Genomic DNA, 15,376 nt, shown 5'->3' with positions numbered 1-15,376 from the left:
TTGCCAGCAGTCGGACATCTGTTGGAGAAGATACTGAGACAGGATTTATTCACGTTTGGAAGCAAATAGACTTGTTAGAGAGATCACATCTCACCAACTTGATTCAATTTTTGCAGGAGGTGGCACGAATGATTGATGACGGAAGGGCAGTGAATGTTGTTTATATGGACTTTAGTAAGACATTTGATAAGGTACCTCGAGCAGGCTGGTACAAAAGGTACAGTCTCATGGTATCTGGGGTGAGCTAGCTAGATGAATACAAAACTGGCTTGATCATAGAAGAGAGAGAATAGTGAGGCAACGGTGCTTTTCGGAATGGAGATCAGTACATAGATCCCTGAACGTTGCCACCCAGGTTGATAGTGCTGTTAAGAAGGCATACGGTGTGTTAGGTTTCATTGGTAGAGGGATTAAGTTCCAGAGCCACAATACCATGTTCTAACTATACAAAACCCTAGTGCAGCCGCACTTGGAATATTGTATACAGTTCTGGTCGTCATATTCTGGGAAGGATGTGGAAGCATTGGAAAAGGTGCAGAGGAGATTTACCAGGATGTTTCCTGGTATGAAGGGCAGATCTTATGAGGAAAGGCTAAGAGACTTGGGTCTGTTCTCATTGGAAAGAAGAAGGCTGAGAGGGGATTTGATAGAGACATACAAGATGATCAGAGGATTAGATAGGGTAGACAGTGAAAGTCTTTTTCCTAGGATGATGACGTCAGCTTGTACGAAGGGGCATAACAACAAATTGAGGGGTGATAGATTTAAGACAGATGTCAGAGGCAGGTTTGTTACTCAGAGAGTGGTAAGGATGTGGAATGCCCTACCTGCCAATGTAGTTAACATTAGGGAAATTTAAACAATCCTTGGATAATTCAAAGTTTGGGAGAATATTTGTAGCTCGGGTGCTCGTTGTTGTGGTTCTGTTCGCCGAGCTGGGAATTTGTGTTGCAGACGTTTCATCCCCTGTCTAGGTGACATCCTCAGGGCTTGGGAGCCTTCTGTGAAGCACTTCTGTGATGTTTCCTCTGGCATTTATAGTGATTTGTATCTGCCGCTTCTGGAAGCGGCAGATCTGGTGGAAAATGTAGATGGTCTGCTTAATAAGTTTGCAGATGACACCAAAATTTGCAGAATTACAGCTGTAAGAAGGATTATCAAAGGATGCAGTGGGTTTATAGATAGTTGGCCACTTTGTTAGGAGGAATGGAGATGAGAAAAGTGCAGATGTCCAAAAGGACATGGGTATCCTCATTCATAAGTCAACTAAAAGCCAACATGGAGGTGTAGCAATCAATTAGGCAAGAGCTTTTTTGGACTTTATTTCACGAGGACTTGAGGACAGGACCAATGAAGCCTTGTTTCAGTTGAGACTGCATCTAGAATGTTGTGCACACTTCTGGTGCCCTTGCCTAAGCAAAGAGGAGTGCAGAAAATCACCAGACTGGGATGGTTAAACTGTGGTTTGAGGAAATATTAAGGAGACTGGTATTGTAACCTCTATAGGTTAGAAGATTGAGAAGTGATCTAATTGAAATTTAGAGAAAAATCTTAAAGGAATATTGCAGAAAGGATGTTTCCTTTTGTTGGGAGGAAATGGGTGGGTTTAGAACTACTGAGTTTAGACTCAGAATAAGGCATTTAGTCCTGAATTTCTTCATTCAGAGGATACTGAATCTTTGGAATTTTCTAACACAGGAAAGCTCAATGACTGAGTTAGTTCAAGGCGGAGATCCAAAGATTTCTGGATACTAACGACATTATGGAGAAATAGTGCTGAGGTAAGTAATTAGCCTTGATCCAGAATGGTGGAGCAAGTTCAAGGGGCAGAATGGCCTTGTCCTGCTTTTCTCTACCTGTGTTTTTAAGATGTTGGGTTTACAGATGTAAGTTTCATGAAAACGAAACCTTTCAGCTCAACTTACGTCCAGAACATTAACCTGAGCTACAATTCTTCTCAAAACTCGCCAATGTTGGGTTTACATCTCTACTAAGCAAAAAAACCAAGAATTCTAATGGTGTGGTTCAGATGTAGAAAGTAATTGGGGGTAGGAAGATGACATGTCGACAAATGATTAGGGTAAATTTGTTAATCATTCACACAGCTGATAAAGCTGTCTGACAGTTCAGAGCTAGATTAAGCGACTGTAGATACGGGGTGGGTTGTGGAGGTAAAGTTGGGCATCATCTGGCGTCCAGTAACCACAGAAGCTGCCCATGGTTTATCCTCAACTACTGAACTGAATCTCATTATCCCCTTCACACCTACTCTCCTGCTAATCGTATTCCAAATTACACTAATCCCCCTGTCCAGTCTAAAATCACTTTCTCCCAGTCGAGCTGTGAATGGGGAAGGGATTTAGGATGAAGGGATAATAAGAAGGGGTGGTACTTGAGGGAAACCCTAATAATGAAGTGTTCTGGTTCATTGGGGAGGTAGTTGTTGTCCAGTTATGGGGCTATTTGGTGGGTCCTGGGATTTAGGTGAGGAGGCCTTGGGTTTAGGTGTGTCCAGGCCTTAATGTTTTAGAGGTCCCAGGAGTGGAGTGTGTTTCCGGGGGGCGGTGGCCGGGGCTGGGGCTGGGGTAATGGGGCCCTTATGGCCGGGTCCCGGTGGGTGGTGCTGGCAGCATCATGACCTCCCCTCCCCTCCCCCATGGAGGGGGATGCGGCTTCCTGGTGGGAGTGTGTAAGGGGACCCGATGGGATTGAGGCGCAGGTGTGCGGTAGGTCCCGGTCCCGGGTGGAGCTACTCACCGAGCCGGGCGGTTGAAAGCGGCCGGGCGGCGGTGGTTGGGCGGTCGCCGCGTTCCCCAGGGTGACAGCCGTTCCCTAGTAACCGACCGCGTTACCATGGGCAACCGGAAACTCCCACTTGTGGAGGGATAGGGTTGTGGCGTGTTTGAGAGACCGCACTGAGGGACCGTGTGTTCGGGAGAGAGGGGCGGCGAGTGATGGAGTGTGTGTGTCAGGGATGAAGGAGCTAAAGGGTTACTGCTCCAGGAGCCTCTGAACCCCCCATATCCATCGAGGGAACTTGGTACAATCCAACATGGCGAGCGTGCCAAGGTCACGTGAGCAGTCCTGTTCCAGTCCCCCTTCATGGCCTGAAACAGCAGTAACATTTGGGAGTGGGTGTTCAAGGGAGGATGGTGACTGAGAGAACACAGTAGGAGTGCTGTTCCCAAGTCATTGCTTTGGTAAAGGGCATGCTATCCTTGTTGGCTTGCATCCATAGTCCCAATAGCAGGTGGCAAGCAATGCTACCAACTCTAAATCATTCTACCTCAAAAATGCTAATACATCTCCTGTGTGTGTATGATTACCACTCATACACTCCAGGATTCCATCTTTAGTTTTTAATTCCTAATGCAGACCATGCTCCACATTGGCATTATCAGTAAGCGCGGAGTCAGTTTTCCCATGTTCAGTGTGGAAATAGGCCCTTTGGCCCAACAAGTCCCCACTGACCCTTCAAACAGTAACCCACTCAGGCCCATTGCCCTAACCTATTACTCCACATTTACACTGACTAATGCACGTAACCTACACATTCCTGAACACTATGGACAATTTTAGCACTGCCAATTCACCTGACCTGCACATCTTTGGATTGTGGGAGGAAACCACGTAGACATGGGGAGAATGTGCAAACTCCACACAGTCTCCTAAGGCTGAAATTGAACCCAGGTCCCTGATGCGGTGAGGCAGCAGTGCTTACCACTGAGCTACCATTCTACCCTATGATGGTCAAATAAGTTTACCTCTCCACTTACCTTGATTGTAGCTTGGGCATTGTGCAGCATGCTATAAATGGCTCTAAAACATAAAACATTTGTATTGTCATTATCTTTCCATATGCCTGCCAATTTGATTTGTCTGTATCCATGGTATCCTGTTGTAGCTTGAGCTAAAAAGCTCATCTATATTCATCATCTCCTGACTTAATTTGTTCATGTTCTGAAGAAGGGTCACTGGACACAAATTTAACTTTGTTTTTTCTCCACAGATACTGCCAGATCTGCTAAGATGTTCAAGCAATTTCTGATTTTGTTTCTGAATTACAGCACCTGCAGTTCATTAATTTTATTTTGTTCCTTTTCTGTGCTCGTGAGGATCGCAGCTGCCCCTACTTAAGCTGCAGTTCCTTCAGAATGGAGTCAACTAACCCACAAAGTCATGCTCACCAACAACAATCCACCCCAACCTTCACTGGCTCATACACGGCATTGGCTTTTAAGTAGTTATCCTCTTCAAAATCATTTACACCCTCAACCTCTAATCCTTATTTTAAGGTTGTCATATCAGATTCGATGAATTCCGGGCAGATGTCACATACTCCCCTCTCCCCAACTGTCCTGCTACTGGCTGCCTAACAAGTAAGAACCTTATACTTCTCATTTGATTAGGATGCAAGACCATCTGAAAGGACCACATCAGTGGTTGATAAATCAGAGCTGGGGAGGTGTGGACCTGACTGGAGCTGCAGCAGTGAATAATGGGAGATGGTGAGTGTTCAACTTGACTGTTGTATTTTCTAAAGTACACAATAACATTATAGAACAGCAGCTAGACAATTGTTTGGTGTGTCAAAGGATTTTGCCCTCTAAACTGTGGCAGTGTTTTGAACACAATATGGGAATCCATAGCGTTTTGTATCAAATTTAGAGGTTAGTTTAATTAATAAACAATGTCAATCAGGGTAGATATAACAGTGAACTATTAAAAGTACTAGCACAGAGTATGAATGAATAGTTAATATAAGGTGCTGACTTGATTCTAAAAAGGATTGGATCCAGGGTCATGTGGGACCTTGGGGGAAATGTCTTCAGCTACTCAAGCTTGAACTCAGGATTTCTGACTTTGTGGACAGGTGGAGTCACTGCAGAACATCAGGAAGGATATTTTGTGGAGCATACATTCCGGGAGGTGGCTATGCCACATACGGAATGAACGGTGTTCAGGGGAGACAGTGACATAATGGTATATTCAGTGGATCAGTTAACCAGAGAACCGGGCTAATGATTGAAATTTGAATCCATGCTACCAGAATATATAGTACCATAGAGATTCAGCGCCCATTCTCCTGGCTGCATCTCACATTGTCTGCGTTCTTTCACAGAGGAAGATCGTTTTAATGGTGGTCAGAAACCAGAAGACTTTAAAACTACATTAAAGCAGAATGAAGTGTTCTATCATCAGAAGCAGAGAATGACAAAAATGAAATGTGTTGATGGATACCCCTAGGCTGTCTTCCAGCATTACCATGAGTCAATTAAGAGTCAAGCTGCTGGAGAAACTTTCCACTGATGGTGCCAGATATAGGTTAATGTTGAGTCCAATATAACTTATTTAGAATTGAACCATCCATTCGTGCCTCATTCTATAGCTTACCCTGCATTTTTATTATTTAGATTGTTCAGCAATAAAGAGTACTTAGTAATTTTACCAGTTTTCTTTTTGCTTATTTATTCTGGTCAATTTAAACCAGTAATAAAATTTACTAAATGATCCTACACCACTTCCTACAAAGCACTTTCAGACATTCGTGCACAAAAAGTGTTCAGTGCAATTTGTTGGCCCACTCAGGGGAGATAGTGACATAATGGTACTATTTCCCCTGAACACTGTCCACTCTGTCTGTGGCATAACCACCTCATGGAATGTATGTTCCACGAAATATCCCTCCTGATGTTCTGCCATGACTCCACCTGCCCCATAAAGTCAGAAATCCTGAGTTCAAGCTTGAGTAGCAGAAGACATTTCCCCCAAGTTCACACGTGACACTGGATCCAATCTCCTTTTTAGAATGAAGTCCGCATCTTATATAAACTATTCATTCGTACTCTGTGCTAATACTCTTATTAATTCATTCTGTTATACTTACCCTGATTGATTGACAATGCCAGAGACCCGGGTTCAATTCCCGCCTTGGGCAACTGTCTGTGTGGAGTTTGCACATTCTCCCCGTGTCTGCGTGGGTTTCCTCCGGGTGCTCCGGTTTCTTCCCACGGTCCAAAGGTATGCAGGTTAGGTGAATTGGCCATGCTAAATTGCCCGTAGTGTTAGATGAAGGGGTAAATGTTGGGGAATGGGTCTGGGTGGGTTGATCTTTGGAGGGTCGGTGTGGACTTGTTGGGCCGAAGGGCCTGTTTCCACACAGTAAGTAATCTAATCTAATCTAAATTAACCTATAAATTTGATACCCAAATTTCTCCAGACTCTCCAGAAATGGAGAAGTTTCAAGGGTGCCTTTCATGCCTCTCTCAGCTGGTCATTCCTTACATGATTATATACAAAGATTGTTGTCTGCTTATTCAACTCTGACATTCAGCATAGTTGGTGTTTTCATGTAGTGGTCAGGAGCATTAAAACAGGCTGATCCTACGTTTGCTCATATGCCAAGATATTGAAGGTAACTGTTACAACCCAATGCTGTCTCTCCTCAGATCCACCAAGCCAGGTATCAGAATAGGCACAAATGGAATTCATTTCCCTGTCCTTACCGATGACCAGGGAGGCCAGGACCACGGGTGACAGTTTAAGGATATAAGTAGGCCATTTAGGACTGAGATGAGGAGAAATTTCTTCACTCAGAGTGGCAAATCTATGGAATTCTCTGCCACAGAAAGTGGTTCAGACCAAAATAATGAATGTTTGTAAGAAGTTGGATATAGTTCTTATGGCTAAAGGGGTCCAAGGGTATGCAGGGAAAAAAGGTATATAGTACGAAGTTGGATGATCAGCCATGATCATACAGAAAGGCACAGCAGGTACAAAGGGCTGACAGGCCTACTCCTGCTCCTACTTTCTATGTTTCTATTACATATCATGCCTTAAGTGTCCCTCAAACACTTTGTGATGAAATACTGTAATTATAACGCAGCAAGTTCCCACAAATGTTTGATAAGGTTCCCCATAGTGGGCTATTGCACAAAATATGGAGGCATAGGATTGAGGGGTATTTAGCGGTTTGGATCAGAAATTGGCTATCTGAAAGAAGACAAAGTGTGGTGTTTGGTGGGGAAATTGTTCATCCTGGAGTTCAGTTACTAGTGGTGTACCGCAAGGATCTGTTTTGGGTCCACTGCTGTTTGTCATTTTTATAAACAATTTAGATGAGGGCATAGAAGGATTTGTTAGTAAACTTGCGGATGATACTAAGGTCGGTACAGTGGATAGTGACGAAGGTTACAGAGAGACATAGATAAGTTGCAGAGCTGGCTGAGAGGTGGCAAATGGAGTTTAATGTGGAAAAGAGAGAGATGATTCACTTTGGAATGAGTAACAGGAATGCAGAATACTGGGCTAATGGTAAGATTCTTGGTAGTGTAGATGAGCAAAGATCTAGGTATCCAGGGACATAGATCCTTGAAAGTTGCCACCTAGATTGTTATGTTATGGTGTGTTAGCTATTATTGGTAGAGGGATTGAGTTTTGGAACGTTGAGATCATGCTGCAGCTGTACAAAACTCTGCTGCAGCCACATTTGGAGTATTGTGTACCAATTCTGGTCACATTATAGGAAGGCTGTGGAAGTTTTGGAAAGGGTTCAGAGGAGATTTACTAGGATGTTGCCTGGTATGGAGGGAAGGTGTTATGAGACAAGGCTGAGGATCTTGAGGCTGTTTTCGATAGAGAAAAGGCTGAGCGGCAACTTAATTGAGACATACAAGATAATCAGAGGGTTAGATAGGTTAGACAGTGGGAGCCTTCTTTGGATGGCAATGGCTAGCTCAAGGGGACATAGCTTTAAATTGAGGGGTGATAGATATAGGTTAGATGTCAGAGGTAGTTTCTTTACTCAGATAATAGGGGTGTGGAATGCACTGTCTGCAACAGTAATAAACTCACTAACTTTAAGGGCATTTAAATGATCATTGGATAGGCATATGGGTGAGACTAGAATAATGTAGGTTAGATAGGCTTCAGATTGGTTCCACACGTCGGCACAACATCGAGGGCTAACTGTACATTATGTAGACTAGGAGAGCTCTTCTTCAAACAGCGCAAACTCTTTAAAATCCACTCAGCAGGCATGTGAGCAGGATATCTCATCAAGAGGAATACTGCTGCCAGAGCTGCACTTCCTCTGAGAATGTCAGCCTGCATTATGGGCCCACATCCTGGGATAGGGCTTGCACCTACAGACTGACTTGGAGAGGAGAGTGAGCAAGTCAGCCCATTCATTCCTGCAGCATCAGGCACTTGAGCTAAATGTAAACAAAAAAGAGCAATTAACTAATCTTTTGGAAATAAAAACTTTACTCCAGTGACAATTTCACTGATACGTTATTAAAAACACAGATGCCCAGGTAACATACAGGATATTGAGAGTCACTCTCATTGGGCCATGAGCAAACACAGTATCTGAAATAGAAACAAGGGCTGTAAATAAAGTACTGAATTCTTGGTACATATCTTTATATCCAAAACAAATACCAGGGAAAGGTCCCATATTGTTGTAAAGTGATCAGGAAGAAAGCTAAACGGTGCAACTCCTTCTCTATTGTTCCACACATTTAGCTTCTTAGTGAATCCATTAGAAGGCTCCTTGGTAAGATACAGACTCCATGCTGGAATGGGTACACTCCTCCCCTACTGGGTTACGCTGCAGAAAAACAGGCCTGCTTCACACTTTGTGCCCACGTGTTGAGGAGTGCAGTGACTGAGTGCTTGTCCGGCAGCTGCAGTAGTCTGGATGTCATCGCACGGTGAACCATCTGTAGGAAGGGGTTGGCTTCTGCAAGTGAACAGAAAAACAAGTGGAATTTAATATGGAAAAGTATGAGATGATTCACTTTGGAAGGAGTAACAGGAATGCAGAGTGGGTGTTCAGTGTTCGTTTGGTGTCACAATGCACACTGTGAAAGGCTCAGAGAGCTGCCACAGGCTGCATCCTTGTCCACAAAAGGATTGACTGTTTGCTGACACTGGCAGTTCAGTGCTGCACATTTTCTAAACTTATTTGATCCTTAATAATCAAACTTCATTGCTGGCTTAGAATCGAACCACAGTTCAGGAACCAAGGAATCTCGTCCTGCCTGGTGCCTTAGAATGGCAGTTAAGCAAAGTTCCAGACATCACTGAACAGGACTTTCACTGAAGAGTCGGATCATACCCGTCTGCTGAGATTCAAACCCATGCCAGTATCACAAGGCACCAATCTTGAGAATAACTCATATGAATAAATGCACATCAAATCTCTCAGAGCTCATCAAACATCATTTATTACATTAAAATCGAGCCATAGTTGTCATGCAGGCAAGCCAGCACCAGCCTATATTGACAGTGAAAGACAAATCTGTTTTTGGTGATGGTGAATGAGGGACAAATATTGATCAGAATAATAGAACTCCCCTGCCATTCTGCAAATTTAAGATTGGGATCTTTTATCTTTGGGACAAAAGGGATGGAACTCCTATCCTAGTGGCTGGTGTATCTACAGCAATTGGACTGCAGCAATTCAAGATGGCAGCTCACCACCACCTTCCCAATGGATGGGCAATACATGCTGGCCCATCTATAGTAAAGGCATGAGAAGAGTGATTGAATGAATGTGTGTGTGAAAGAGAGAGAGAGAGAGAGATTCTCTAGTCACTTAGCCTAAGCATGTGCCTATGCTATATAGACTTTGGAAAAATTAAAGATCTTTGCTTGAAAAAACATGAAATGACTACTTTTACCATACTATTCCCAGGAACTGATAGATTTCTCTACAATCATCAGTGAAGGCAATGATGCAATAGATTAATCCTCAATCTCCACAGTTCCAAACATCATTATTTTTACTATTTGTGTTTGTGGTAGGCCTTTATGACTGTTCATAAGGCCATAAGATACAGAAGCAGAATTAGGCCACTTGACCCATCACTTCTCCGCCAATTGATCATGGCTGACAGGTTTCTCAACCCCAAACCTTCGACGTCTCCCCATAACCCTCGATCCCCTTACCAATCAAGAACGCATCCATCTGTCTTAAATAGACTCAATAACTTGGCCTCCACAGCATTCTGCAGCAATGAGTTCCACAGATTCAACACCCTGCGGGTGAAGAAATTCTGCCTCACCTCAGTTCTCAAGGGTCATAACTTCACTCTGAAGTTGTGCCCTTGGGTCCTAGTCTCTTCTACTGATGGAAACATCTTCTCCATTTCCATTCTATCCAAATACCTCAGTATTCTGTAGGTCTCAGTGAGATCCCCCCCAACCCCCCCCATTCAATATAAATTAGGAGTAGAGGGCAGGCCATTTAGCCTCTTGAGCCTACTGTGCCTATTAATAAGATGGTGGTTGATCTGCTTGTGACCCCAACCCCACAATGCTGCCAATAATCTTCCACCCCATTGCTTACCAAGAATATATCCAGCTCCCACTTACAAACGTTCAAACATTCTGCTTCCACCACTTTTTCAGGAAGAGAATTCTAAAAACTTGTTACCCTCAAAGAATTAAATTCTCATTTAGCTTCAATTGGCAATCCACATTGTACATTCTCTCACACGAGGAAACATCCCCTCCACGTCCACCCAGTCACGAATCCTCAGGATACATTGTCTTGCAAGACAACCTGCCCATTCCTGGTTTTGCAAACCTCTGTACTGCTTCCAGTGCATTTACACACTTTCTTAAGTGAGGTGATCAATATTGTACTGTACGGTCTACTCTTCTCAAATTCATTTTGGTTGTTCATTGGACTTTATTGCTTTCGAAAAGTACATTAACTGTTAGCAGGAAGTGAAAGCTAACTGGAGATTCAAATAGAAGTATAAATTGACACGTTGAAACAGTGGTTGTGGGTTAAGAGAAGCTTACTTATAATGTGTAACTTATAATAAATGCTTGTAAAAATAAAGATCAGCACATTTCTATCCTTCACCAAATAAATCATTACAATATAAATCCATTAATGTGTAAAAAGGAGGAATGACATCTCCAATGAAGAAGTCAACTATCTCTTCAAACAAGCCCATCCTGTATTAAAACATACGAGGAATCCCAAAATCCTCTTAATTCTCTTACCATACTGCTGAGAGTCATCTGTCCACTGAGGGCTCTGGTCTGGGTAATCAGCTGGAACACTTAGCTGCAGAGGGGGCACACTAGGGAGACTCTTATCATCTGGCGGGAAAGGATATAACAATATTAGTCCAAGTAATCAGCAGTAATCTACTCAGATCTGAAAGGATCATGTTGCAACATAATCACACTAAATCCTCCCAATCATAAAGCTAGTTAATCTTTTGAAGGCAAGGCAATTTTAATCATTTCAAACCTGAAATCAATTACATTTAAATAGTCACTGCATACTGATCAGAATGGTGTCAGAATCTGTCTTGACTTACCTAATTTACATATGAGGTGGACTGTTCCATTATTACTGCAGTGGGATGGGTCCAAATTCACCAGGAATTTCGGATTGAGCCGCGCAACCTCACCCTGTAAAACATTGGGAATAGTCTGCCTCTCATCCTCGTCATGCTTGCGCTTCCGTGGTGAGATCAGAGGGGCCCTGCGTGGAAGAAGTCATCAGTATTTAGTTTTAAATTCCACAGCTAACCTAGTTGGATTTGAACCCATGCCCCCAGTGCATTGGCCTGGGTCTCAGGATTACAAGCCTAGCAAGTTGATTACCACGATGAGCCAAGCGCTACTCTATTTCAAATCTTTTTCTGGAACTCCCTTTGCTTTTTGCAGATGAAAATCTGGTCAACACAGCATCATGATGATTGTGTTATATATTCCCCATTGCTGATCAGCTTGTGATCTTCTGCTGTGTTACCATAGAGATGTCCATGTGCTTGATTACTGTGTGTTAACCGACCAAGTGTTCCAGCCACCTCCCTCAGCTTCCAGTCATGACTTGGGATATTGGGTACCATTTAATATTACTCCCTCTCCAATACCAAGAGACAAGGAATGGTTCTGAGCAGGATGGGTTTCCAGCTTCCAAACAATCAATCAGTTACAAAAAAAAACACTGGGCCTGTCATTTTATATCAGTCTCTTTCTTGTCCTGGCCTCCACTTGGTGACTGCCCATTGCAAATCCAGCCTGAGTTCAAGCCTTTCAGTGAGCAGGATATGGACATGACTTGTGGCAGTGACTCGTGGTCCTGCTCATCATCATGACCGACACCAAGCCAGTCAGTATTAAAGGACAAATCAACTTGATAACAGAATAAACACCTCGTGATCATGACTTTAGGCAACTCAGGCATAATGGAGCTAGTCAACATTCCTTTGATCAGTGCTTTCCAAAGAAGGCTGCTACCTAAAACATTGCAAAATCGAACACCAAGATTTTAACAAGAGGAGTCAGAGTAAGTTTCCAGACAATGGCTGGAATTTTTAAAATGTTGTGTTAGGATATGGTTAGAGAGACAATCAGCAGACTGCAGCACCAGAATTCCACCAATTAATGTGCAAAGCCCTCTTAATTCTCTCCCACCAGTCCAAGATTGCAAACCTTGGAATCAGCCCAGGCTGAGATTCTCAAACTAAATGCACTGAACTATTTACTAAAAGGAACCCATGGCTGCTTCTTCAGACTCTGTCTCAGTTACTGCTCATTCTGAGACTTCAATCCATATTCTAACATTCATTATCATCCCTGACCTTTAAACAGTGACACCAGTCCCACCAGAATAACACAAGCAGGGAGTCAAATGGGTAATTGCCCCATTAATCACATTTGAAAGCCATACTTCAGTGACTGACAAGGCTTTTATGCACTTAATCTATATTAAGGAATGATCGCCAACTCAACTTGTGAAAGCATAATTCTACCATACTCCGATTGGTACAGTTTTAATCATGAGTTCATTACTAAACAGAAAGCACAAGTCCCACCTCACTTTTCAATCACTGGATGACACAATGATGACGTGAAGCAAGCAACTCACACTGCGTTTTAAGAGATAGAACATACAGCTTGAGAATGGGGTTCAATTGAGGCATTCAAGAGGGAATTGGGTTGTGTGTAAAGGAAGAATGTGAACAGTTATCAACAGGAGACAAGGAAATTGCAGAATCCAGTCAGACACAAAAGGGGCAAATGATCTCTTTCTGCACTGTAATAAGTCTGAGATTGCTCAATGAATTTAAACTGCCCTGCAGGCCCTGTACCAGACAGGAGGACATTTTCCAAAGACCATCATGATACTCCTTCCAGTCTAAAAAATCCCACGGTGCAGAATCCTTCCACAGAATTCATCAGTTTTAACACCTATTTCAATGCAGAGGCCAAAATTCAATAAAATTTCATAGAAGCCGACAAAATTCTAACAGGACTGGACTTGCTATGTTTATTTATCTACACAACCACCAGATGGAATCTTTTCAATCTACCTCATTTGCACACATCATGTTTTGTGAAAAGTGACTAGGACCTTTTTGAAATCCACATTTGTTCCTTTGTAGGTTAATATTAATTATATTGTACATATCCTTATACACTGGAGTTAGATTATAGAACATAGAACATAGAAGAATACAGCGCAGTACAGGCCCTTGGGCCCTCGATGTTGCTGTACATATCCTTATACACTGGAGTTAGATTATAGAACATAGAACATAGAAGAATACAGCGCAGTACAGGCCCTTGGGCCCTCGATGTTGCGCCGATCCAAGCCCACCTAAACTACACTAACCCACTATCCTCCATATGCCTATCCAATGCCCTCTTAAATGCCCATAAAGAGGGAGAGTCCACCACTGTTACTGGCAGGGCATTCCATGAACTAACGACCCGCTGAGTGAAGAACCTACCCCTAACATCAGTCCTATATCTACTCCCCCTTAATTTAAAGCTATGCCCCCTTGTAATACCCGACTCAATACGCGGGAAAAGGTTCATACTGTCGACCCTATCTAACCCCCTAATCATCTTGTACACCTCAATCAAGTCACCCCTAAACCTTCTTTTCTCTAGTGAAAACAGCCCCAAGTGCCTCAGTCTTTCCTCATACGATTTTCCTTCCATACCAGGCAACATCCTGGTAAACCTCCTCTGCACCCGTTCCAATCCCTCCACATCCTTCCTATAGTATGGCGACCAAAACTGCACACAATATTCCAGATGCGGCCGCACCAGAGTCTTATACAACTGCATCATGACCTCAGGACTCCGGAACTCAATTCCTCTACCAATAAAAGCCAATACGCCATATGCCTTCCTCACCGCACTATTTACCTGGGTGGCAACTTTCAGAGATCTGTGTACATGGACACCAAGATCCCTCTGCTCATCCACACTACCAAGTATCCGACCATTAGCCCAGTACCCCATCTAAAGGCATCGAGAGCATTGATACATACCACATGCTCCTTCTCCAAGGACACCCTGCTTTATCCTCAATCATAGAATAGCCTTTATCCTCAATCATAGAATAGAATCCCAACAGTGTGGCATGAGAGAATTGACCCATCAAACCCCACCAACCATCCAAAGAGCATCCCACCTGGAGCACTCCATCCTTGTACCACTGCATTTCCCATGGCTGATCCACCTATTCTGCACAATCCTGGACACTGTGGACAATTTCGCACAAATGACCCACCTAACCCACAAATATTTGAACTGTGCAAGGAAACCAGAGCACCTGGAGGGGGCCCACACAATCATAGGGGAATGTGCAAACTCCACACTGGCTGTTGACCAAGGCTGGACTCCAATTTAAATCAAAACAGATGATCCCTGTGCATTGTCACATTGCTGTTTATTGGAGACATATTGCCCAGAGAGACATCTTGAGATTCAGAAAGAGACAATATAAATTCAGTCAACTCCTGCCGAGTTAATGTGATTAACAACAACATCAGTACTCCAACAGTGTCATCAGACCTCGTACCTACTCTATCATTTACGATTTTGAAACCATGGGAAGTTTGTTACCAGCTTCGATGACAGCCATAATGCTCTGACCACTTTGAGCCACTGCAAGTCAGTTCTAATAGATATCAATAGATTGAATCTAAACAGGATGCCCCACAACAGGAAGTGCTCTGACACTCAATGCCCGTAAGTCAAGGTCATTTTCCTAAAACCACTCACGTCTGGCAATAACATTGAAGATATTTTATACAGTAACCTTTCAGTCTCAATTGTCAGTTCCAGTCCACGAAGCAGCCAGTAACATGCACCAGTGAATTGAATACTAACAGCAGCATTGCCCTGGCAGGAGAGATTGAGGAGCTTGAAGCTGTCTTCTCTGGAGTATCTAAACATGAAACACTTCAAATGAACAAAAATCTTCAAGAGCTCGAGAGGATAGATACAGGAAGGATGTGCTCCTAGGCTGGTGTGCCTGGAATAAAATAAGCACTAACTACGGTATCTTTAACCAACATTCCCTTTAGCTGCATAAATGTTTAAG

At 43.2% G+C, this 15,376-nt stretch overlaps 2 protein-coding genes and 1 long non-coding RNA gene across 9 annotated transcripts in view; 1 reads left to right on the top strand and 2 right to left on the bottom strand.

Annotated features, from left to right (window-relative positions):
* LOC122562885 (coiled-coil domain-containing protein 74B-like) overlaps positions 1 to 3,057 on the bottom strand; it is a 50,251-nt gene extending 47,194 nt beyond the window's left edge. The window contains exon 1 of the mRNA XM_043716208.1: positions 2,758 to 3,057. The gene's annotated coding sequence lies outside the window, so the exon portion shown is untranslated. The remainder of the gene's footprint in view (positions 1 to 2,757) is intronic.
* LOC122562887 lies at positions 2,513 to 5,210 on the top strand. Of its 2 annotated transcripts, none has more exons than XR_006315432.1 (3): positions 2,513 to 2,726; positions 4,410 to 4,508; positions 5,123 to 5,210. It is a non-coding gene; the product is annotated as an uncharacterized LOC122562887 (long non-coding RNA). The 2 variants fall into 2 exon arrangements; XR_006315433.1 differs by lacking the exon at positions 2,513 to 2,726 and adding an exon at positions 3,078 to 3,200.
* A 3,037-nt stretch (positions 5,211 to 8,247) lies between these two features.
* The window catches only part of med15 (mediator complex subunit 15), a 160,106-nt gene continuing 152,977 nt past the window's right edge, over positions 8,248 to 15,376 (bottom strand). For all 6 annotated transcript variants that reach the window (XM_043716201.1, XM_043716205.1, XM_043716202.1 and 3 more), the window contains 3 exons: positions 11,346 to 11,512; positions 11,023 to 11,121; positions 8,248 to 8,743 (listed from right to left, as the gene is read on the bottom strand). In XM_043716201.1, the coding sequence (XP_043572136.1) occupies positions 8,607 to 8,743; positions 11,023 to 11,121; positions 11,346 to 11,512 (403 nt within the window). In that variant the 3' untranslated portion in view covers positions 8,248 to 8,606. The remainder of the gene's footprint in view (positions 8,744 to 11,022; positions 11,122 to 11,345; positions 11,513 to 15,376) is intronic.

This window comes from Chiloscyllium plagiosum, chromosome 25, assembly GCF_004010195.1.
Source record: "Chiloscyllium plagiosum isolate BGI_BamShark_2017 chromosome 25, ASM401019v2, whole genome shotgun sequence".
Classification (NCBI taxonomy): Eukaryota; Metazoa; Chordata; class Chondrichthyes; order Orectolobiformes; family Hemiscylliidae; genus Chiloscyllium; species Chiloscyllium plagiosum.
This window is presented reverse-complemented; position numbering and strand designations above follow the sequence as displayed.